Source organism: Procambarus clarkii, chromosome 5, assembly GCF_040958095.1.
Source record: "Procambarus clarkii isolate CNS0578487 chromosome 5, FALCON_Pclarkii_2.0, whole genome shotgun sequence".
NCBI lineage: Eukaryota > Metazoa > Arthropoda > Malacostraca > Decapoda > Cambaridae > Procambarus > Procambarus clarkii.
The window spans coordinates 17,270,625-17,296,708 of record NC_091154.1 but is presented as its reverse complement, the minus strand read 5'-3'; the positions used below and the strand labels follow the sequence as shown (position 1 = coordinate 17,296,708).

At 44.6% G+C, this 26,084-nt stretch overlaps 1 protein-coding gene across 1 annotated transcript in view; it reads left to right on the top strand.

Annotated features, from left to right (window-relative positions):
• Positions 1-26,084, top strand: part of LOC123763861 (WD repeat and SOCS box-containing protein 1) — a gene marked incomplete at its 5' end in the record, with an annotated part of 102,780 nt that overhangs the window by 49,088 nt on the left and 27,608 nt on the right. Inside the window, 4 exons of the mRNA XM_069302837.1 lie at positions 1,856-2,082; positions 7,186-7,295; positions 8,538-8,660; positions 22,988-23,138. Of these exons, the coding sequence (XP_069158938.1) occupies positions 1,856-2,082; positions 7,186-7,295; positions 8,538-8,660; positions 22,988-23,138 (611 nt within the window). The remainder of the gene's footprint in view (positions 1-1,855; positions 2,083-7,185; positions 7,296-8,537; positions 8,661-22,987; positions 23,139-26,084) is intronic.

Genomic DNA, 26,084 nt, shown 5'->3' with positions numbered 1-26,084 from the left:
CAAAAAACATTAAAAATTTTGAAAAACAGAACAAATGTCAAAAAGTTTCGTTCAGTAGTCGGCAGATAGGCTGCTCCATGTTTCTTAAATAGAAAAAAAACAAAAAACAAAAAAAGGGTTGAAACTACAGTATTTGAAAAATGGACAAATGCCACAAAGGTTCGTTCAGTGTTTGTCGAGTAGGTTGCTCCATTATCGCAATCTTTTTGTTTCAAATGTGTTCCATTTGTTTTGTACTTTTCATTTACGTCTCAATAATGGAGCAGCCTACCCGACAAACACTGAACGAACCCTTATGGCATTTGTCCATTTTTCAAATTGTTTCAACTGTTTTTTTTTTTATTTAAGAAACATGTAGCAGCCTACCTGCCGACCACCGCACGAACCTTTTTGACATTTGTTGTATTTCAAAAAATTTCATTTCTTTTTTCTACAAAAAAGTCAATGCTTTGCAACATCTCATCAGTCACCTCTTTATATCCCAGCATCATTAGCATCTTTAAACAAGAACAACATAATTTATTTGCATCGTCGGAGGCGTCCGAGACTGTGCAAGAAGCGGCGCGACCCCACCGCCGTTATTCAAACGAGCAGTCGCCATACGAGACGAATTGTCGGCGATCAGGCCAGTCGTTACCCAAAATGTTCGCCATTTGAGGCGAGCGTTATTCGAGGTACCACTGTAGTTGGTTTAAAATATAAAAAGTATATTTTGAACTCGTTTTCTTTGAAATAGTCTGAAGAATTTGGTTTTCTGTAAATTTAATTCTAGGGTACAATCATAGTTTTCGAGTTTGATATTTCTCATCTATGTCAGTAATATTTTATTAACACAACGAGATCTAATGCAACCAAATTTTAACCTGACCGGACGTTAACTAAACCATGGATAGTGTGTGAATAATAGCACTAATTAAGTTGAGGTTTTGATCTATTACCTCCACAGAATCTCTGCCCTTTGTGCAGGTTGGAATTGTCATGTAGTACAAACAACTCCCTCCCTTACAACACTTTAACTCATTGCACACAGTATTGTCCCCTTCCCTTGTCTAGTTTGATGTTTATACTTTATCCCCCACTTCTAACATAATCACTATAAAGGTGATTATGTTAACCCCTTCCTCCCCAGGAGCATCAAGTTCAACATCGTGAAACCATCATGGAACACTTTTCAATCTTGGAGTTTATTAACTCTTTCTGCATTCTGCATAACCGACATTTTCATTCCTCATGCTGTAGTGTACTGTAGTTTATCATAACACCTGGCATGCTTCTTGCTGTCCATTTTTATTCGTCTAATTCATGAAATTTCCTATTAATACCACATTATGCCACATCATTCATAAATTATACCTGAAACGCACTGTGTATTTGTGGCTATATATAATATATACTGGGTTCCTGAGAATACATCACTGTATTATGTCTAATGTATGTTATATACATGGAAAGAGAAACGATTATTTTTGTTACGTTAGTAACAGCCCAACCCTCTACTGCTGCTCGAGGCCTGTGTCTGCATCTGCCCTTAACCCTTACACGTTAAGGGTTACATATCAGTATCAGCAATTCACAGCCTTTGAGCTCATTGTCATGTGCCAATGATCCTTATGTGTTTTCAATGCTTGTATATTTTCATGTACACCATGATGTAGAACTTTTAAATAAAAACAGCAGCTTAAGGGAAAAAATAATGTTTTCTTACCATGGCTTTAATTGTAGAAGTTACTGTACTTGTATTCCCAGATGTGTCGTACTCATCACTTAACTTGCACAAATTCCTCATTTATTGACAACATAGCTAAAGTACTTATGCACTTGCCTCACTCAATGCTACAGTGCTATCTACTTTCAGACAATCTGAGCAGAATGCAGATAAAGAAGGCTATGAAGTGTTTGCTGAGAAAGTGAGCATCGATGCCGGATTCCCAGTTACTAGTTTAGCCTTTGGCACTGGCACTCCCGAACAGGATTTGGTTCCTGTGAAGAGAGAGTACTGGACACGATTTGACTTCTCAAAGGATCTGATCCTTGCAACAGGTCACAACAATGGCCGGATCAGAATCTGGGACCCATACACAGGTAAAATATACTTATTTTTAGATGTATGTACAGTATAATTGTTTTATCCTAGGAACAGTCAGACTTTGATTACTGCTCTATCCATGGTCGGATAGGAGCCGGTTGGCCGAGCGGACAGCATGCTGGACTTGTGATCCTGTGGTAGCAGTAAAACAGGTACCTGGGTGTTAGTCAGCTGTCACAGGCTGCTTCCTGGGGGTGGAGGCCTGGTCGAGGACCGGTCCGCGGGGACACTAAAGCCCCGAAATCATCTCAAGATAACCTCAAGATGGTGGTAGAGACTGCATGCTTCAATGACTTGCGAAGCAGTTTGGTTTTGTAGTAAAATACCCACCTTGTCCTTCAGTATTGTTGTCTTAGTAGTTCAGTGCACCTTCACATCTGGATCATGTCGTTCTAAACCAAATCTGGATAAGTGTGTAATTGGGATTAAAAAAAACTAGATTTGCAACTTTTTTTCTTTCCAAATTTTGTTCATGACTTGATTTAAATGAAACATGTTTGTGCATATTTAGACACACAAATTATATTTGAAGAAGATTTTGTGTGCATAATGGTAAAAATAACTTTGCAAACAAAAATAGTGTACTGTATTACATAAATGTTTATAAATGATCCTTTTATAACACATGCTTTATAAGGGTAGTTGTCAACATGCAGTTATAACAAGGTTTAACTTGTGTTGTCAGGGACAGGTAGCCTGTGTATAGTGATTATGCTTCAGGCTTGTATCAAGGTCCACCCCTCCTCCTAAGGGTCGAACTACCGACCCTCCCCAGGATGGGTGAACAGAGACATTAGGTTTAAGGAATAAGGAAATGTGACCAATCATTTCTGCCTCACCCGGGGATTGAAGCCAGGATTCTCAATCCAGTCAAGAATGCAGCCACTGTACTACAGACATACGTTATTCTTTCTCTTATACATCAGCAGGCATTGTGAACCCTCGGTGCCCAAGATTCGTGCCATTTTGTCTGCTACGTGCTCTAGCGCCCGAAACGCTATGCGTGTTAGTGGCTTTGCAACAATGTAAGAATACCAAACTTATGTACTCTCACAACCCAATGTCCCTTTTTGTATGTAAATAATAGAAGTGCTACGTAGATCACCGATAAACAGTATTGTCCAAGTAATCAAAGAGTACGGTACTTGAAAATATGATGTTTCTATGTCAATATTGCCACCATTGCTCTCCCTTTTACTTACAAACTGCATGATCTGTTTCCTTTGCTTCATGTCAGACAAAGCACCGGTGCTAATGTCATGCTCCTCGGCCAGTCTTATGACACTTGAGCCATGATTGTTTCCCCTGATAGCTTGGCATTCTTAAGTGTATACACCTGTCCTTCCTGCCACACACCTGTCCTGCCCACCACACCTGTCCTTCCTGCCCACCACACACCTGTTCTTCCTGCCCACCACACACCTGTCCTTCCTGCCCACCACACACCTGTCTTTCCTGCCCACCACACACCTGTCCTTCCTGCCACACACCTGTCCTGCCCACCACACCTGTTCTTCCTGCCCACCACACACCTGTCCTTCCTGCCACACACACCTGTCCTTCCTGCCACACACCTGTCCTGCCCACCACACCTGTTCTTCCTCCCCACCGCACACCTGTCCTTACTGCCCACCACACACCTGTCCTTCCTGCCACACACCTGTCCTGCCCACCACACACCTCTCCTGCCCACCACACACCTGTCCTTCCTGCCACACACCTGTCCTGTCCACCACACATATCTCCTGCCCACCACACACCTGTCCTTCCTGCCACACACCTGTAATGCCCACCACACCTGTCCTTCCTGCCCACCACACCTGTCCTTCCTGCCCACCACACCTGTCCTGTCCACCACACCTATCCTGCCCACCACACACCTGTCTGTCCTGCCCACCACACACCTGTCTGTCCTGCCCACCACACACCTGTCTGTCCTGCCCACCACACACCTGTCTGTCCTGCCCACCACACCTGTCCTTCCTGCCCACCACACCTGTCCTGCCCACCACACCTGTCCTGTCCACCACACCTGTCCTGCCCACCACACACCTGTCTTTCCTGCCACACACCTGTCCTTCCCACCACACGCCTGTCCTGCCCAACACACGCCTCTCCTGCTCACCACACACCTGGCCTTCCCACCACACACACACACCTGGCCTTCCCGCCACACACACGCCTGGCCCTCCCGCCACACACACGCCTGGCCCTCCCACCACACACATGCCTGGCCCTCCCATCACACACACACCTGGCCCTCCCACCACACACACGCATGGCCCTCCCACCACACACACGCCTGGCCCTCCCGCCACACACACACCTGGCCCTCCCACCACACACACGCCTGGCCCTCCCACCACACATGCCTGGCTCTCCCACCACACACACACACCTGGCCCTCCCACCACACATGCCTGGCCCTCCCACCACACACACGCCTGGCCCTCCCACCACACATGCCTGGCCCTCCCACCACACACATGCCTGGCCCTCCCACCACACATGCCTGGCCCTCCCACCACACACACACCTGGCCCTCCCACCACACACACACCTGGCCCTCCCACCACACACACACCTGGCCCTCCCACCACACACACACCTGGCCCTCCCACCACACACACGCCTGGCCCTCCCACCACACACACGCCTGGCCCTCCCACCACACATGCCTGGCCCTCCCACCACACACGCCTGGCCCTCCCACCACACACATGCCTGGCCCTCCCACCACACACATGCCTGGCCCTCCCACCACACATGCCTGGCCCTCCCACCACACACACACCTGGCCCTCCCACCACACACGCCTGGCCCTCCCGCCACACACACGCCTGGCCCTCCCACCACACATGCCTGGCCCTCCCACCACACTCACGCCTGGCCCTCCCACCACACACACACCTGGCCCTCCCACCACACACATGCCTGGCCCTCCCACCACACACACACCTGGCCCTCCCACCACACACACACGCCTGGCCCTCCCACCACACACTCACCTGGCCCTCCCACCACACACATGCCTGGCCCTCCCACCACACACACGCCTGGCCCTCCCGCCACACACACGCCTGGCCCTCCCGCCACACACACGCCTGGCCCTCCCGCCACACACACGCCTGGCCCTCCCGCCACACACACACCTGGCCCTCCCGCCACACACACACCTGGCCCTCCCGCCACACACACACCTGGCCCTCCCGCCACACACACACCTGGCCCTCCCACCACACACACACACCTGGCCCTCCCACCACACACACGCATGGCCCTCCCACCACACACACGCCTGGCCCTCCCACCACACACACGCCTGGCCCTCCCACCACACACACGCCTGGCCCTCCCACCACACACACGCCTGGCCCTCCCACCACACACACGCCTGGCCCTCCCACCACACTCACGCCTGGCCCTCCCACCACACTCACGCCTGGCCCTCCCACCACACTCACGCCTGGCCCTCCCACCACACTCACGCCTGGCCCTCCCACCACACTCACGCCTGGCCCTCCCACCACACTCACGCCTGGCCCTCCCACCACACTCACGCCTGGCCCTCCCACCACACTCACGCCTGGCCCTCCCACCACACACACGCCTGGCCCTCCCACCACACACACGCCTGGCCCTCCCACCACACACGCCTGGCCCTCCCACCACACTCACGCCTGGCCCTCCCACCACACTCACGCCTGGCCCTCCCACCACACTCACGCCTGGCCCTCCCACCACACTCACGCCTGGCCCTCCCACCACACACACGCCTGGCCCTCCCACCACACACACGCCTGGCCCTCCCACCACACACGCCTGGCCCTCCCACCACACTCACGCCTGGCCCTCCCACCACACTCACGCCTGGCCCTCCCACCACACTCACGCCTGGCCCTCCCACCACACTCACGCCTGGCCCTCCCACCACACACACGCCTGGCCCTCCCAATGTCCGATACAGTAGTCACACTAGCAGAATGGAAACGGGAAATTTTAATTGAAGTGGTATTCCCAAGGTGCTACTAAGTTTGGAGTCATGATAGGAAAGATAGGGGGGTCATTGCTTTGCTGGTACTGTAAAACAACAACTAAAATTGGAAGAATTAATACTCAACAACCCTCCGGTCACCTACACCAGTCTCCGTGGTGTAGTGGTATGACACTTGCCTGGTGTTCCGCGAGCGCTTTGTCATGGGTTCGTATCCTGGCCGGGGAGGATTTACTGGGCGCAAATCCTTAACTGTAGCCTCTGTTCAACTCAACAGTAAAATGGGTACCTGGTTGTAAAAACGATTCTTCGTGGGGGGTCGTATTCCAGGGACCTGCCCGAAACACTACGCGTACTAGTGGCTGTACGATGTAACAACTCTTGTATATATCTCAAAAAAAAAAAAAACGATATGTTTAAATAATGACACTGGAGATTTGTAACTGGATAAACAAGCTGATGATCATTACTGCCTACAGTCCATCAGCAAACGTCACTTGGACCTCCGAACTTCGTATTCTGCAACAAATGCCTGGACCTGGACTTAGTGCAACAAATACTTTTCAAAGACCCTTACAAATGGAGAACAAAGCAGACATTAGAAAAGTCAAATATTTCCAGTTTACAAAAATGGTATGACAGCCCCTCTAAAGAACCCATATCATTGGCAAGTGTGGTAATCAAGTCATTCGAGAATGTAATTGAAGTCAGATTGGTGGAATACTAGATGAGAAATTACGTAACAATGGACAGTCGAAACTGCTTTTGAAATGTAAGATTCTCTATGACAAATCTACTTTGCTGTTGTGATACAGCCAAGTAGAGTACAAGTTGGGTATTTGAAGATTGGCAGTGCTAGAAGCAAATTGTATTCTGATTGAATAAACTCTAGAGTAGTGGCACTGTGATATTTACCTAACTATAATAACTGTTGATGGTTGAATAGAAATGAATGAAACAGAAGTTGTTGGAAATACTGTACAGAGGAAGAGTTTTGACCCATGTTGCCTCATCTCAGAAATGGAGTAAAAAAAATAGTTATCCCTAAGTTAATTTCAAGTAATTTTAACATGGAAAAAAATTTCAACATGAGATTTCATTTCAGGAAAGTTACTATTGGAGCTGACAGACCACATGAAACCTGTGACGGACCTTGCCTTTGCTCCAGATGGCTCCCTTAGGCTGGTCTCGGCCTCCAAGGATTGGACCATTAAGGTTTGTCCCCAGTTTTATGGATTACTTTTTTTTTTCTTAATTTCACAAATTGCCATGTATAAAGCAGCTTTAGTCTATTGCCAAATTCTTTAGTCATATTGCAAGCATAAGTTTTTAATTCTATATGCTAGTTATCCTCGGGTAATTATAAGTGTAGTGGGTTATTTTTTAACATGTTCAGTACATGTTCCGTGGCAGCAGCTTGAATCACTACTTACGTTGCAGTGTAGTCCTAATTTGCAATGCTTCAGAAACTGCACAAAGGTTTTATACAATTTCATTATTGAGCTGTCACTCAAATGTTTTAATGTAAACACTATAAAGTAATGTTGCTTTGCATTGGTTGAGGGATGGCCTAGTTTATGACGTATTTACTCTAAGCTATGAAAAGTCTTAATTTCCATGTACTGTATACTGGACATTGAATGGCATTATCACTTTTGTTGCAAACTTTAACACCAACAGTATGACACTGTTGGTGAAAGCAAGCACTTTACACCAAGCTAGATTTTCTGCACTAATTGATTTTGTAAAAATCAACATTTACTCTTAAAAATAATAATAATAATTAATTCCTATGTTTTTGGATAGGAATGAAAGAAGTGTTGTCATTGGCAGTGTAAAGTGGTTGCCTGTTGCTAATGCTCTTGCACTGACTGCTCTTCCCCCCTACAGGTGGCCCCGCGGGACAGAGACGACCGCCTGGCCATCTAACTCTTGTGCCCTTGTTTTGAAACCCCTGCGTGGCTGTGTAGTGTATGTCTGGGGTTGTAAATTGCTTGTGTTGCCTTTCAGAGTCACAGAACTAATATTTTGACTTTGAAAAGGTATGATAATGTTAGAATATTTAGGTAGATTACATGTTGCATATTAACTTAAATGGTTCAGTTTGTGGTGTATAGTAGCCTCATCTTGTCAGGATCTGTTGATACCAGCTTTATTGCTTAAAAAAGACAATGTAGATAACAAAAAAATAGAATACAGAATCAGAATACATTGTTAGGGAAACTAATTAAAGTATGAATTTGTGGGAGCAGAACCATCCCAAACCATAAAGTAGCGACAAATTAAACGGCTAGCGTACATGGGCAAATATTAATATATCTTCGATCACATACCCATAATTGAGCTCGTTCTTTGCCAACCCACATATTCTAATTTTAATTTTGATTAACCTTTAGTGAATAAGAATGTTGTTGAAAAGGATGTGCGTGGTTTGAGTGGTGTTACGTTCTTGCGCAGGTGTGGGACATGTCTGATGACGGCAACATGTTTAAGACCCTGAGGGAGCACCCAGGACCCATTAGAAGCCTGTGTTGGTCTCCTGATGGGAAGTACCTGTGTTCCACTGGAGACAAGCAAAAGGTTAGTGACTGTGATGAGAAATGTTTTCTTCTTGAGACGACAAAGTTGGTAGCACTGGAAGCGTTGTTGCTTTTCATGGGGGGGGGGGGGAGAGGTGCACCATAAATTATAAATTGTGAAACCTCTTTCCCCTAGGCAGGAAATGGGCGATTAGTTTAAGATTTAAGAAACACACACAAAACATATACAAAAGATGTCACTGATGTCATAATGCTCATACCGGTACAAGTTTTAGGTCGTACTGGGACGAGCAGAACTTGATTAATGTTGGGGCCAAGACCCAGGCAAGGAACAAAGAGCTCATGATTTGTGTTAGGGCTGTGTTTGGGAAAATGGTGTAAATCTTGGCCAAAGCAAACTAAGCATATTAACCATCGTGCTGCGCCGAGTTTGTGAATTCCCCGTGTGCATGAAAGTGTTCCCAAAAAATTCTTTTTTCTTCGTAAAATGATAAATTCCCTTCCCTGAACATGTCTATGTAAAGATAAATACCAAATTCCACTTAATTTGGTTGTGGGGACATGGACAAAGTGCACTGTGACGTCATTAGGGGCTGGTCGCCCGTGCCTGACCTGCCCAGACACGGTCGCGTGAGCCATCCAAGCACTGGGTGTTGCCACAAATATATTTTCAATTATTTGTTCTATGTATTTCCAATGCGGTTTTACTTGTTAAAATTCACTAAAATTACAATATGTACAGTTTCACACACTATTTACACAGTAACACACTGTATTACACACTCAGTACTTTGGAAGTGAGTAATAATCAACGAAGTAGTCCATGGTACACAGCGCGACTTCACTCCCAGTGCACCAGTTACAGATAGATTTTCGCTTCCTGTTTCTTCGTTCTGTGTGCTTGCAAATAATGCACTCATGTACACCCTTGGCATTAGTACCTGTAGGTGGTATGTAGCCAAGCTTGTGATGCATAAGGTAGTCTTGAAAATATTATAGGAAAAGATCAATTTGTAAGGTAGTCATGAAAAGATTGCTTTGTAAGGTCCCACACAGGAAGAGATTCAGCCAGCCTCAAAGAGTGTCAGTCAGTCAAGAAGAGATTCAGCTATTCTTGAAAATATCTATGGAAAACACCACCATGGAAGCCGCTAACACTGTTCATCTATGCTACTTGTATCAGATGCATCATCACTGAATGCAGAAAACAATTGACCTATGTATCATCTATATAAATTGGAGATAGCATAGGTGGGCAAGGGTGGCACTCAGAGTTACAACTGGATAGCTAGCTGTATCGTCTTCATAGGTGCTGTATCACTTGCATCCGACCTTTGTGTTAGGTCCTTATTGCACCTAGCTTCACCAATATTATGACCCTTATGTTCTTCAAACAATAAGTTTGGAATTTCACCGACAGAGCAATTGTTCAAAACCTCGGACAGGTGTTTAGAAGCCAGAGGCACGTGAGCAACCCCGCATGGTTGCTCACTCGGCACTAACCCAGCCAGCAGCCATAGGGCATTCTGGGAATTTTTTCCAAGATGGCTGCCTCTCACTGGAGGTTCTAAGAGTCCATTTCATACACAACCAACTGCGCACACATTTAGAATGGGTACGAAAAAATCAAAGAGAGTTTTCTCGGTTGGCGCAGTTTCCCACTGACCGAGAATACTCGGTTGGTGCAGTTAAGTGGTTAATGTATATCTGGGGGGAAGGGTAAACAGGGGATATCTTCCACATATTTCTCATTCATCTATTTTCTATCCAGAAGGTGCATAATGTGCATAGAAAATATTGTTAGATTGGTACCCACTACTTGTGAAGAAAACAATAGTTGTGTAATTTGTTGGGTTGTTCCCAAGGTGAACTTGGATGATGGTCGTGATTGATGGCAATACTCCAAAGCATTTAAAAACTAATAATATAAGCATTGTGTGTCAAAAAGTTTCACTTCTCTCCCTGAGAAACTATTTAACCTTGTCACACACTAATACAAAAGTATTATACAGTATACCCACTTATATTTACTTACTGTATATTTCAAGGAAGTCTTTGTCAGTTTTGTTAAAATTTTAATGCAAATACTGTAAGAATATTTCGCAATATGATCAGTTAATTTCCAATGAAAGAAACATTTTTCTACTATTTAATAATGTGAAATTTATAGTGTTTGTTAAATTGTCATAAAATTTTATATTAGAAACACTGGAAAGAGGCATTCATGTCCATATCTAGTCTTCATTCTGGAAACAATGAAAATCCACTTAACCAGACTCGAGTATTTACAGATTTCTGAGTGATACTGGATGATAAACTGTTCTCTTGATTTGCCACAATGTACAAAATGCAGTGCCTTAACCTAGAGAGACATTCACACACATAAGCCACCTAACCTGACCTAACCAACCGATGCATAGAAAATATTCTTTGTCGGCCATTTTTTTTCTACCACAGACGTGGCCACACATTTACAATGCTAATCAGCATATATACATTTTCTTCTGTCCTCCATGGACAGGGTGAGAGATCTGTTAAACATATAGTTCGGGGATTTATCGAACAATCAACCACAGAAAGTGAATGTAGTGCCTTTAAAATGCTAATGTAACCTACATACATCAACACAGATTTATGTCTGCCCTACATAAACAGTGTTTGATGTGTCTTTTACATAGTGTCATTAATATCAGCCACTACTTGTCATAGACTGCATTGCCTTTGGTACGTTGTCCATCATAACGCACCATTATGACATGCCACTTGAGAGGGCGGGCTGGTCTTCCGGATCTTGCCTGTATGAGCAGAGTTAAGAGCTTGTGGCATGCCAATTGTGTTGGCATATACTCTTGTCAAAATATATAAACAAATATAAATATTTGGCTCTTGGGAATAATTACTATATATTTTTTTTTTTTTTTTTTTTTGAGATATATACAAGAGTTGTTACATTCATGTACAGCCACTAGTACGCGTAGCGTTTCGGGCAGGTCCCAGGAATACGATCCCCTGCCGCGAAGAATCGTTTTTTCATCCAAGTACACATTTTACTGTTGCGTTAAACAGAGGCTACAGTTAAGGAATTGCGCCCAGGAAATCCTCCCCGGCCAGGATACGAACCCATGACATAGCGCTCGCGGAACGCCAGGCAAGTGTCTTACCACTACACCACGGAGATATATAAATATATATAGTGACACCTCGACTTATGATTGCCCCTACTTACGATATTTTTGAGTTACGATGTAAATTTGGTCGGAAAATGCGACTCGACTTATGAGCGTGTCGTCGACTAACGATATTCGTTGATGTGTGTTTGGGTTGACCTAGCGCATGGTTCCTGATGGCATGGACCAACCTGCCTCAGTTTACTAGAGCCGCCCGTTAGTGACGATCACGCTTGTAAGAAATTCCATTTTTTTTTTTTAACAGTATCGCTCGCTTTAGACACCGATCATGTCCATTTTGTTTCTCTTGAGTCCTAGCTGTGGACAGGACTCGTGTCCACTACAAAAATATTTGTATAAAATTCAATTTTTATCCGATCGACCTCGGGATAGTTTCAAAATAAGTGCCTGTAGAAATGCGCACAATTTGATACCAAAATGAAAGATGTGACACAAGACTTTATGTCAGAACACTTGAAAGATTATAAATACGTTTTTGGGTCTAAATTTTAAATTTTAAAATATTTGTTAAAATTCTATTTATTGTGCTATTATTATGGGTTCTATTTTTAAAATGCGCGCCTTTATTTTGCAAACAATTTGATACCAAAACGAGCGATGTAACATGAAAATTGATGTCAGAACACTGGAAAGATATAAATAATTTTGATGATGAGTGTCCAAAATTAAAATATTGGTTAAAATTTGAGTTATTGCTCTATTATTATGAGACTAGTTTTAAAATGTGTGCCTTTATATTGCAAACAATTTGATACCAAAACGAGCAATGTAACATGAAAATTGATGTTATCAAACTGAACGAGTATACACATTAGGTTGTGGTTACCTTACCTTGAGGTTACCTCGAGGTGCTTCCGGGGCTTAGCGTCCCCGCGGCCCGGTTGTCGACCAGGCCTCCTGGTTGCCAGGCTGATCAACCAGGCTGTTGGACGCGGCTGCTCACAGCCTGATGTATGAGTCACAGCCTGGTTGATCAGGTATCCTTTGGAGGTGCTTATCCAGTTCTCTCTTGAACACTTGTGAGGGGTCGGCCAGTTATGCCCCTTATGTGGTGTGCAAATTGGTGCTCGTTCACGGGTAATTTTAGGCTTTGCTGTGGGGAGTCTCGCCAGGCTTTTGGACATTATATGCATATACATCTGCAGGGAATTTAATTGAGAACACAATGATACCAAAACGAATGACGTAGTATGAGAATTAAGGTGAGAAAACTGAAACAAGTATACACATTTAGGCGTTGCTGCACGCTTGCCCGCACCATTAGCCCCATGACGTCAAAGTCTGCGGTGCTCACGTGGCGCGGGTGATAGTGTTAATTAATATAAAAGTAATTATTATATATCATGGGTCCCAAGAAAGCCAGTGGTAAGGTTCAAAACACATGTGAGGATGACCATAGAAGCCGTACAGAATGTCCCTTCCTCAAAAATTAAGAAAATATGTGCAGCATGGGAAGAACTGCAAACTTTTGTCAAAACGACACTCTCAATACAAACTGTAGTAGGCTGTTGCCCTAACCTTTTCTATGACACTGTGATGAACGAAGGGGAAAACAAAGCTTCATGGACAAATTTTTATTGAGACAAGCAGTGAACCGCAATCAGGTCTTAGTTGTATGCAGGTAAAATATAGGTGTGTGTGTGTGTACCCCAGAGAAGTCATCACTGCCTGATGTTATAATGGAAGGGGACTCCCCTTCCAAACAGTAAGCTGTCGCCAGAGGAACACATAAAGAACATTGTGAGAGGAACTTACACGTTGCTTTCCAACTTCAGATTTCCTTTTAATTATATGGATGGTGAAATACTAGAGAAACTTTTCATGACTTTTGTGAGACCAAAATTGGAATATGCAGCAGTTGTATGGTGCCCAAATCTCAAGAATTACCTAAACTGGAAAAGTGCAACAGCATACTACAAAATGGCTTTTGAAACTGAAAAACAAGAGTTACTAAGAGAGACTAGAGGTGTTTAACATTCAATAACTAGAAGATAGAAGAGAGGTGATATGATCACCACTTTCAAAATACTAACAGGAATAGATCAAATTGACAAAGAAGAATTCCTGAAATCAGGAACTTCATGAACAAGAGGACACAGATTCAAGCTAAAAAAAACCAGGTGTCAAAAAAATATTAACAAATTTTCTTTTGCAAACAGTGCTAGACGATTGGAACAAGCTAAGTGAGAAGGTGGTGGAGGCCAAAACCGTCAGTAATTTCAAAGCATTATATGACAGAGTACTGGGACACCACGAGCGTAGCTCTCGTCCTGTAACTACACTTAGGTAATTACACTTGGGTAATTATGCACTTTACTCGCACTTTTTTTAACCTAATATAGATGTTGTAATGTATGAGTGATTTTGTGTATGCAAATCTGCCTAATGCTGCTGTTAGGTTTAGAGTAGAATGAGAAAATACATCTTGTCTGCAGGTTTATTAACACCAAAGCCACACTCATTGGTATAAATTCCAGGTTTCAACATTTGGTAAAACTTTAGGTAATTGAAAACAAAAGAGCATCTGCATAATATGAACCAAAGTAACATTTACTACTGCAAATCACACACTGTCCTGACAGTGTTCAGTTGGCACGTACCATGAGCAGACATGTTGGAACCTGAAAGGTGGCGAGGCCTGCCTGCCCAGGATGGCCAAGCCAGAGCAAACTTTGAAAGTGCTCTAATGCCTTTTAGATTTATGAAAAGTGACTAATTTCATAATTCAGTTTTAAATACAGTGGTACCTCCGTTTTCAAATTTAATTCGTTCCCGGAGACAGTTCGAAAACCGAAATGAATTTTCCCATAAGACGTAATGTAAATTGAATTAATCCGTTCCACACCCCCAAAAATATGAACTTAAAAATAAATTTTATTCATGCTACTACTTATACTTGTACATACTGTAGTACAAAAATATCTTGCCTTTATTGAGGACTCTTGTTGGTGTATGGAAGACGGTGAGGAAGGGGGAGGAGGAGAGGTGTTACTGTTTGGAAGGGGAGTCCCCCTTCACTGGTAAACTGAAGCACGCCATGTGCTTGGTCAGCCCATACGTGTATCAACAAACTTGAGCACCAAGTCAAATTTTTTGAAGAAACTGAATTCGAGAACTGAAAAATTTGAAAATGGGCATTTTTTTTTTTTCTACCACAGACGGGGCCACACATTTACAATGCTAACCAGCATATATACATTTTCTTCTGTCCTCCATGGACAGGGTTAGAGAAGTGTTAAACATATAGTACAAGGGTTTATTGAACAATCAACCACAGAAGGTGATTTGGTGCTTTTAAAATGCTAAGCTAACCTACATACGTAAATACTGTACATAGATACACAAATTTACGTATGCCCTATATAAAGTGTTAGATGTGTCTTTTACATAGTGTCATTAATGTACATTCACAAAGGTGAAATGTAATTCTGATCAGCTTCCATATATACTTTATACCCATACATATACATACACACACACACACACACACATACATATATACACACACACACACACACACATGCATTCACATACATTTGTCTCATTTACTCTGACAGGGTGAGGTGGCTGATAAAGAAACTAGTGTGCAATTAAGCACTTAATCACTGAAGGTGATGAAGTTGCTTTTACAAGCTCAGGTTATATAGTTACATCATATATATACATTGTATGATTGATATATTACATGGTAAATCTTGGATACAAGTCCAATATATCATCAAGTGTTCCAGTACTCATATAGTAACTACAGAGTTCAGTATTCAGCAAAATGGGCATTCGAAAACCAAGGTGCCACTGTATATCAAGTGTGTATAGTCAAGAGAATAAGCAAGAGATACTAGTCTGCTATAGAGTTCCAAATAGTTTTGGATCAATATTTATAAAATTGTAAATTAATAATTTTATTAAAATTAAAAGTAAATTAAAATTAATTATGATTAAAATAAATTTTAGATGTGCAACATACAGGCCTACTACATGGAAATTGACTACACATGTATAGTACTTTCAAGAGTAACTTTTGGTGGAAGATAGTGCTTCTACATACAGCAAATTTTGAGAAATATTTATATTATTAAATTAAATATACAATACCGAATTTGCCGGTGCATTAGACACCCTTCTTGCGAGAAGCCCCGTCAGCTCCCTGGAGCTATCTGGGCTGATACGAATGTATTAGGCCCTGGCATCAGTCAAGTGCATGAAGTTCTAGGCCTACCGGGGGACCACGAGCCGGAACCTGGTCCCCTGTCAAAGAGACACGAAGAGCAATGGCCTATAGAAACCCGTGTGGCTGGAAGCATTCTATGTCTGCCATCGACCGGGTCAAGCACCCAGAAAAGTAGGTGCCCCAAAACAAACCCCCTAATTCTGGTAAAAATATTGCTACTAAAAGCCAAAATAGTGGACAGAACTCTTGAAATGAAAACGAGTATGACATCACCACGTTACCTCGCCATTGTCTGCGCAACCCCCCCCCCCTCCCACCCTAGGAGGGGAAAGGGAGACCCCCCAGACTCTCACACCGGCTATCCACCTTACAGTTCTGTGGCTGATGTGATACTGGCAAGGTCGTGTGCCTCTGGCTCCAGCATATTTCAATTATGTGCCTTGTGGTGTGGCGCTGTCTCTTCAGTGGTGTGCGAGCCAAAAGTAACTTCTTCAGTTCTCAGGCTGCATGTGCTTAAGGTTTCCTTCCCTAGGTGTCCTGTAAGTACTGCCCTTGGGGCTTGAGGCCACCTTCCACAAGTCTCCTTGGGATCTACCTCCGCTGTGTCTTTTGCTGCTCGGTGATTAACCGCCCTTAGAGTCAACTGGGGTGGTTATTGCTTCCCTGTTTTCCTCTGGGTGGGGTAGTTTTCGTCTCTGGTTGGGGAGGGCAGGGTACTGTGCAGCTAGTTTTCACCACTCATAGTGGCCGGCTCTGTTCTGCTTGGGTACGTTATTCTCTTGTGGGGTTTTCTTTTTTCTTTTTCTTTTTCCTGCCTTGGGGGGGGGGGTAGGGTGGTCTGCCTCTTGGTTTGGTCACACCCTTTATAGTTTTGGTGGCCCACCATTGGATCCCCCGTGAGTGTACACGTCCCAGGGGTTCAGCTGTATCAGTTTGCTTGGTAGTTTTGGGCACCGGTTAGCAGTACCATGCTTGGGCTTTCCTTAACCAGATAATGCGACTAAGGGCCCTGGGAAACCCTGTGTGGGCTCTCTGGTCTGATGGACAGGACCCTTGGGTCCCCTCTCGCTTTGTGCGAGTTTGAAGATTGATCTGTCCCCTTTTCTCAGGGTGACACTCACTGGTTGTGCCTCAGTCATGCTGCCTGTTGGGTTGGTGACACTTTCGACACAGAATCTTGAGAGTTTTGTTCCCTGTTCGTACTTCAATTCACTCAGTCCACTGATCATGATTTATGGGTGCAGGCAACTTAGGCATTGCATGCTCAGTTTAGGTTGCTGCAACGCGCTAGGTTACTTGCTACCCTGGATTCTCCAAGACGGCTCCATTTTGGTTATAGGGTCCCGGACTTGGGGGGAGGGGGTTAGTCGCCTCTACTTTAGTTCCGTCTGCACCCCATTGTCCTTCCCCTTCTGTTTGTCCTTCCACCTCCCCCCTTGCTTCCGACTCTGAAGCATCTGAGGGCTTTGGAGATGGGGCAGGGTTTAATTGGCTTAGAGACTTGGGCGATTTCAGGGGATGCCCTTTCTGGGGTGGGGGTGGTGATGAAGGCATTCAAGTCTGGTCCTGAGTCTGGAGCTCCTGGGGTCTGACCAGTGGGCCCCCCTTCGTTCTTGCTTTTTCGACTCCTCCTGTCTTTTCCTTTGAGGTGGAGGGGGGGGGGGTTGGAGGACGGCTCAGCCCTGGGTCCTCGTGGTGGGGTTCCCGGGGCAGGAGAGAGGTTGACTTGGGGGGACCTTGGGCCCCGTTGGAGCCTGTTTGGGTTTTCGTACCCTCTGAACAGAGGTCTTGGTGTTACAGGGTGTGGGGTTCTCTTTTTTCCCTGTCCTTGTACGAGTTGGATTTGGTGTCTACCCTTCCCCGGGTTCGGTTCCATGATCCCGTGGGTTCTTCGATCCCGTTTTTCTGGAGGTTTTTGGCCTCTCACATCGCTCCGCATGTGGTGTGGGAGGCCATTGCGGCTTAACCTCCTGCGCAACTCAGATTATGTTGTCATAATGGATCAGTCTTCATTCGTGTATGGATCTTCTTGTCCCTAGTGGGTTTGTTATGAGGGTCGTCGTCGACCCTCAAGTCGACCAACAAGTCGTCCTGACTTGTTGACTGCCCGTTTTTCTCGTCGGAGGCTTGGCATTCATTTTGTCTGTCCTGCGCGCTTGAGTGTACAAGGCTCATATGGTGGTCTAGGTTTTCCTGGGGGTCGAGTATGAGCACCTCGATGCCTGCTTGTTCGCCCCTGCCCTTCCTCGGGATGTTGGTGTGGTGCAGCTGCATGTGCAGGTTCCATCCCTTTTGGCTGCCTTGTTCGTGGAGGACTTGCGTGCCGTGGTCTGTTGGCTTTGGTCTTGCATTTTTTTACCTTCTTGAGCTGTCCTTGGACTGGCTTAAGGAGGATGTGAAGATGCTTGAGGTCGCTCCTGGGTCTGATACATTGGCCTCGATAGTTCGTGCGTCAGCTGTGCTTTTAAAGCTGTTTGTGCCGATCCTGCAGGATGCGGTGTCACTGTTTTTTGCTTCCCGGCTCGTGTCAGCAGGCAGTGCTTGCTTCCTCTGTGGAATCTGCTTGGGCTCTGGCTCTTAAGATTTCTTCCCCTTTTTGCCCTTTGCTGTTTACAGAGTCTGCGTTTGTGCAGTATTTGCAGGCAGCCTCTTCTAGTTGCCGCCCCTATGTCGGAATTGTTGGTTCGTGCCTGTGGGGGAGGGGGTCTTCCCAGAAGGATCGCGCCAGGGCTTGGGGTTCCTCCCGTCGCGGTAGGCCAGTGGTGCCAGTTTCGGAGCTGGCGCAACCTTCAGAACAATCATTGTCTGGTTGGCACGGTGCTTGCTCTGTGTGAAGGTTGGGTTCACGTAAGGGGCGTCGGCTCTTTCACGGTTCGTCTCATTGACAGGGCGATGGAGAGGGGGAGGTTAGCTCTGTTTGCTATTGCCCGGTTCCACGATTTGTGGGCGTTTTGGGTCATTTAGTGCAGCCTGCTGTGGCGTTGGGTGGCCACTTCTCCTCCGGGGGGTTCGGCCAGTCCTCCTTTGGGGAGGGTTCGGGGGGGGGGGGGGTTAGGCCTCTTCACCTCCTCTCTGTCGCGTCATCTAGGAGTGGGTTCACTTGGGTGTGGTCGAAATGACTCCGTCCCTCTGGTGGGGTTCCTGCCTGTTTCTAGTTCCGAAATGGGACTGCGTGGACCTCTGGTTCATTCTGGACTTGTCCCGTTTGAACCCGTGGGTTTATTGCCCTTCCTTTCGGATGACTACTCTGTCCCAGGTCTGTCTTCTTTTGGAGCTGGGTGTTTGGATGATGTCCCTGGACTTCAAGGACATGTATTGGCATGTCCTGATTCACCCAGGGTTTAGAGACTGGCTCAGTTTTGGTGTGGGGGGAGTCAGTGTTACTGCTTTCGTTGCCTTCCATTCGGCTTGAATCTAGCACTTCGCGTTTTTATATGTTCCTTACCCAGGTCGTGGTGGCTCGTCTGTGTCTGTTAGGGGTTCGGGTTCTGGCCTATCTCGACGACTGGCTGGTGTGGGCTCCCAGCCAGTCTGCGTATCTGCTCGCCGGGCATTTGGCTTTTTCTCAACTCGCTGGGTTCGGGTTCCTGGTGAACTGGAGGAAATCCCATCTGCTTCCCTTTCAGGTTTGGTCTTGGCTGGGTCTTGTGTGGGACTCTGACCGCTTTGGATGGTGCGAGTTGCTTGCGTATCGACGATCTAGCTCCATTCAGACTGCTCCCTGGTGGTTCATTGCTTGAACTGCGGGGGTTCGATACAGTCCTTGGCTGTTTTGGAGCTAGTCGATTCGAGTGACTCATCTGCTGAGTTCTCGTGGTTTGGCTTTCCTGGCCGTTCACGTTCAGGGAGTGTTCAATGTCCTGGCGGATGGCCTGTCTCAGTTCCTTCCCATATCCACGGAATGGACGGTTGACGTCAACTCATTCAGTTGGCTCTGCCAGACGTATGGGCTCCCTGAGGTGGACCTCTTCACGTCGGCGTGGTCGGCATCTCCCGGTATATGTGGCTCCGCTTCTTTCAGCAGATTGGGCCAGTCCGTTACATGGCTGGTTCGATCTTCTCTATAAGTCTTCGCATCTGATCTTTCTGATGTGGGTCTATCACCACTTGTATGGTGCGCAGGTGGCTTCGTTGGTGTCCCCCCACCTGCATGCTTCGTCTCGGCGGCAGTATGACGTTTCCTGGCAGTCCTTCCGTTATTTCTTGTCCCTTCATAGATTTACTTCTGTCTGATAGGGTTGTTTTCTTTTTTTGTGGTTGTACCAGGACCGTTATCTTATGCCGAATACTGTCGCCTCATATCGTGTGGCGCTGGCAGAGCCACTGCAGCTTGCGTTCAGTGTTGATGTTACTTCTGCGCCATTCAGCAAGCTGTCTCGTGCGTTGTTTCACCTCCAGCCTGCTCATGCACCACCCAAGCCGTCCTCATCATTGAACTGGGTGCTCTCTTTTCTCTCTCTCCCGCGGTTTGTGGTGGCCCCTTCGGTTCAGGATTGTTTGGCAAAAGCTCTTTTCTTGTTGGCATTGGCCTCTGAAGGACGTGTTGGGGAGCTTCTTGCTCTCATCCATCGCAGGGGTTTCTGCTCTTTTGGTCCTGGTGGTAGATTTGTTCGTTTGCAGCTGTCTCCTCCTTATCTAGCGAAGAATAAGTCTGCTACTTTCTAGAGGGGGTCCTTGGATTGTTGATGCTTGGTTGGTCAGGCTGGGGGTGCATCATGTGTTGTCTGGTTGCGGCTCTCTGCCGTTGTGCCTTACCCGGGTCGTGGGGGCCCGTCTGCGTCTGACATTCGGGCACGAGGTTTTTGGAGGTTAAACAGGGTCCTGGCTGCTCGCTACCTTGTCAACGTTCCTGGGCCTAGTGTCACATTGCGTCGGCAGTTGCAGCCAGACCATCTCCCAGGTAAGTCCCTCTTGTGTTTGTCTTTGGGTAAGTAGCTCCAGGTCTTCCCCCCAGAAAACCAGCATTGAATGTAATGAAACACACTTTTCTGGATGAGACCTGGAGGCTTCCCGGCAACCCTCCCTCTCTCCAGTCGGCGGTTTTTCTTTTTGTGGTTTTTGACATCCAGCCTCAGAAGTGCGGGGTGGATAGCGGCGTGAGAGTATTGGGCTCCCCCTTTCCCTTCCAAGGAGCAGGGTTGCATTGACGACAGCACAGTAACGTAGTGACGTCGTGCTCGTTTGTTCATTTTCATTTGGGGAGTTTTGTCCATTAGTTTGGCTTTGAGTAGCAATATTTTTACCAGAATAGGGGATTGTTTTGGGGCGCCTACCTTTCTGGGTGCCTTACCTGGTCAATGGCAGACATAGAATGCTTCCAACCATACAGGGGTTTCTATAGGCCATTGCTCCTCATGCCTCTCTGAGGGGAACAGGTTCTGGCACGTGGTCCCCAGTAGGCCTAGAACTCTATGAATGTGACTGATGCCAGGGTCGAAGCAGTCTCCGTGGTGTAGTGGTAAGACACTCGCCTGGCGTTCCGCGAGCGCTATGTCATAGGTTCGTATCCTGGCTGGGGAGGATTTACTGGGTGCAATTCCTTAACTGTAGCCTCTGTTTAACGCAACAGTAAAATGTGTACTTGGATGAAAAAACGATTCTTCGTGGCGGGGATCGTATTCCAGGGACCTGCCCGAAACGCTACGCGTACTAGTGGCTGTACAAGAATGTAACAACTCTTGTATATATCTCAAAAAACAAAAAAAAAATAAAAAAAAATAATACATTCATATCAGCCCGTATGGCTTCGGGGAGCTTCCGGGTCTCGCCCAGAAAATGGGGTTTCATTTCATTCAACACTTTTTATTTTTTATTTTTAAATGTATACAAAAATTGCGGTGTGTCTAACGCGGCTGTATTATGGATGGGAGACCGAGCACCGTAGACTAGGAAGCAGGACGAGCATATTGGTTAAGTTAATCTTTGATCATTGCTAATATCACTGTTAGCAATGTTAATCTGTTAATCACAAAAATCATTGCTAATAATAAATCTTGAAAACAAGCCGAATTATCACATTCTGTTATCACAAATTTACGAAAAATTTGGTTACAATATATCGGCAGTTATGATGGAAGGTCGCATCATCTCGCTTATCTTCTTACCCAGCATACATAACCTACACCTGATATGTCATACAATATTTAATAACTGTATTACCTTTAACAAACATTTGTTCATTATCTAAATAAAAAATGCTTCTAGAAATTTGAAAGGAATGTTAAACTTTCTTCCGTCTGACAGCCATTTGCAATGAATGGATGACAACAAAACCAGAGTGCTGTTTTGGTGTGTCACGGCCTGGTGAGCCGCTCTGGTAGCCTGTCACGGTAACACAAATCATCACATCCAGAAATTCAAGTTTCACATCCTGTATAGCAATTCTCTGGCCCAAAATAAACAAGTATACAGCCGATCTGATAGGTAAGAGTTGGCGGGTACGGTTTCCCATAACGTACCGGTACGTTTATTTACAGTGAATTCATGCAGAGTCGAAACCCATGGTTGAAAACAAAAAAGGCACTGTCATAACATCAAATTTAAACTAGATGCTGTAGCATACACAAAAGACCATGGTAATAGGGCAGCTGCTCAGTATTTTGAGCCACACTAACCAAGAAAATGGTAAGGACTTGGAGGACATTTTTCCCTACAAAATATCTTTCAATACATATATGATGAAACATGCTAAAAAAAAAAAATCCACAAAATGTCCTTGAGAAAAAGGGGGTGCATCTTGTACGAGGGTGCATCTTGTACGAGGGTGCATCTTGTGCGAGGGTGAGTCTTGTGCGAGGGTGCGTCTTGTGCGAGGGTGCGTCTTGTGCGCTGGCAAATACGGTCTTTATTATACTATTTAATTAATAAATATTAATAATAAGAATTATATATTAATATATATTGTATATTATTAATATATAATATATATAAAGCGGTATATAAATATCATGTATTTATAAATTATTAGACAAAATTTTTTTCCTTTGTTAATGCTGGTGTCTGTTTCAGGTGCTTCTGTGGGACATGGACACATACAGTTTACAACGGAGATTTTCTGGCCATTACAATAATGTGCTCTCCTGTGCCTTTTCCCCTGATGGTGCTATGCTGGCAACGGCTTCCTGCGACACTAGAGTTATCGTGTGGGACACAAGCAGTGGTGAGTTGTGGTGGCTCCCTTTGTTGTGGTTGAATGGCAGCAGGTAATGTTGGCTACCTTTGTCAGTAGCTTAATGGCAAGTTGTGTTGGCCCCGTGTATGGGTGGTTAATAGCACAAAAGTTTTCTTGGACCCCTTTTGTCACTGACGTCAACAACCTTTTCCTTCTTTGCATTTCACATAGCAACACCCATTTAAGGAGCAAAAACAATATATTGAGGGCAACAAGGCAGTGTGTGATAGAGCAAAGCAAGTTGACGAAATAAGTTGGTTAAGTATAACTACACTACTATTGGTTAGCATAGGATGGTTATCCAAAAAGAAGTAAAGTGAAAAGGGTCATTCGAATAGGAATGGAAATAATGGAAGTTTGATGGAGAGAGTGGGCTCTTCAGCATGATATAAGGCGACTATATATTGGCAACAAACATCAGCCTTAACGACTGTGTGGTTAAGGCTGATGTTTGTTGGCCGCAATGGGGTCCGAAAATGGCGTGTGAAGTCACGATTTGGTGGTCGCCCGTGACGTAGACACCCGAAGCCAGTTGCCCGCCAGCTTCAACATGCGCGAGTTGCCACAAATATTTTTTTGCTCATTTTTGCGTGCATTTCCAAATACATTTGTTTTATTTTTTCTTGCCAATCGTATGTATAATGAACACGTACACAATATTATGGCAGTAGAACATCTGTACTGTCTCAAGGCACTGTTATATGTGTCTCAAATGTGTGCATATATTCTGCTCATATATCCAATGTTTCATGTTCATTTATGTATATTTACAACATATTTACACATACACTACAACATATTTACACATACACTATCACACAATATACATTCACCATCAGCACACTCAGAACTCTGCAAGTGTGAGCTGCCACACCCAGCCAGCCCTTCCTCACTCCTCCAACACCTAGCTTACTCCTTACACCTTACTTGCCAACATTCCTCCTCCTACCATACTGTTATTGTTTTTATATACGTATCTACGTGTTTTATTCACCATAATTATGCAAGTAAGCCGGTATTGTGTCCAAACAGCGCAGTGGCGACCGCACTGTGTGAGAAATCACACAGCAGCCAGCAGACGACTCTATGATTACGATACCACCTCCCTCGCCAAAATGGCTCCTCCCAACATACTCCTGTTGCTGTTATTACACTATATGCACACATTGTATATACCCATGTACATGTGTGTTCACCATACCGAACCACTAAGCTAGTATGGTGAGCAAAACAAGAATGGCTGCCACACACAGTAACACTTATCTGGATTCCATCCCTCCCTCCCTCACCAAACGTCCTCCTCCCACAGTACTACGCACAGTGCTAATTATCACCACTATCCTGCTATTATCACATTCCTGGTCACTAAATCCTGTAAATGAATAATTTACCACAGGTTTATTTTGTAAAGTAACATAAGAAGTCGTTGGAAGATTCCTAGATGGACGATATAATGCTGTGGTTATTGCTGTGAACATCGTGAACAGCATTGATTCACTTATATTTGAACATTGTACACAGTCATTATCACACTCGGGCGCTTCTGTAATACTATCATGGCTAATAATACCAGTTTTATATATATATATATATATATATATATATATATATATATATATATATATATATATATATATATATATATATATATATATATATATATATATATATATATACACACACATATATATATATATATATATATATATATATATATATATATATATATATATATATATACACACACATATATATATATATATATATATATATATACACACACATATATATATATATATATATATATATATATATATATATATATACACATATATATATATATATATATATATATATATATATATATATATATATATATATATATATATATATATATATATATATTGACATTATTAGGCGATGCTGTGGTCACAAGCTGAACAGCAGTGCTGTGAGCTTATGCTGCATGCGCCAGCCTTGGTTGCTCACTCAGTACTGAGGCTCTAGCACCCGGGAATATTGCCCACGATTTTTTTTAAATGGTGTCTGTTAACAAGAGCCCTGAGGAAGCTGATGTGAACCCCATGTAGCTGCGGGAGTTTTGAATCATACGCTGAAAATATAAGATCCCGGAGGCGCATTGCACACCCCCCGTCGAGCGCCTGCAGGCACGTTGCGCAGTTCGGTGATTAAGGTTGAATGTGAATCAATGTCATCCTTGGGGCCCCTTTTATAAAAAAGGATGAGGGGGGGGATAAAAATGTCTGCAATAGCCAAAAGAAGGCTGAATTTGTCAGAATGAACTAGATGAGGCAGAAGCAGCAGTGCTTAAATGAGGGGGGAAACTTGGATCCTTTACCCAAAGTCATAGAAAAAGTAGAACCCCCCCCCCCCTCCTCAAAATCCATTCTTTATCTTCCTGTGGAAGGTACAGGCCATAACTGGGAAAACACTGTTCAGTAACAGTAGAGATGCTTAGAAACTCGAATCAATACCCACTGCACCACCTCGTCAATACACTCACTGTCCATTTCAAAACTTAAAATTACTCGATGCCACATACCTGCAAGTCAAACACTGTGAAGTCAGCAACTAGATTTATTAAGATTTGTGCAAAAACCATAGAGCCAATGCTGCTGCTTGTGTAGAATGAAAGATAGGGCCGTCGTCTTCTGCATATCTCACATGCAGATAGTGTGATGAGAATCTGGAATACCCTGGAAACACAAACCGAAACTGTCTCTACTTTCCGCTTGTAACAACTTGAAATAAAGTTGCTACATCTTGGCTTAACGTGTTTATGACGTATTACAATGTTGTTACAACTTGCTATATTGGTTGTTATAACTGGTTAGGAGGTGTTAAAACTTGCTCGAACGTTGCACCAACGTCGTAGTTTCGGTGTGTGTTTGGTGGGTAGAGCCATAACTATTC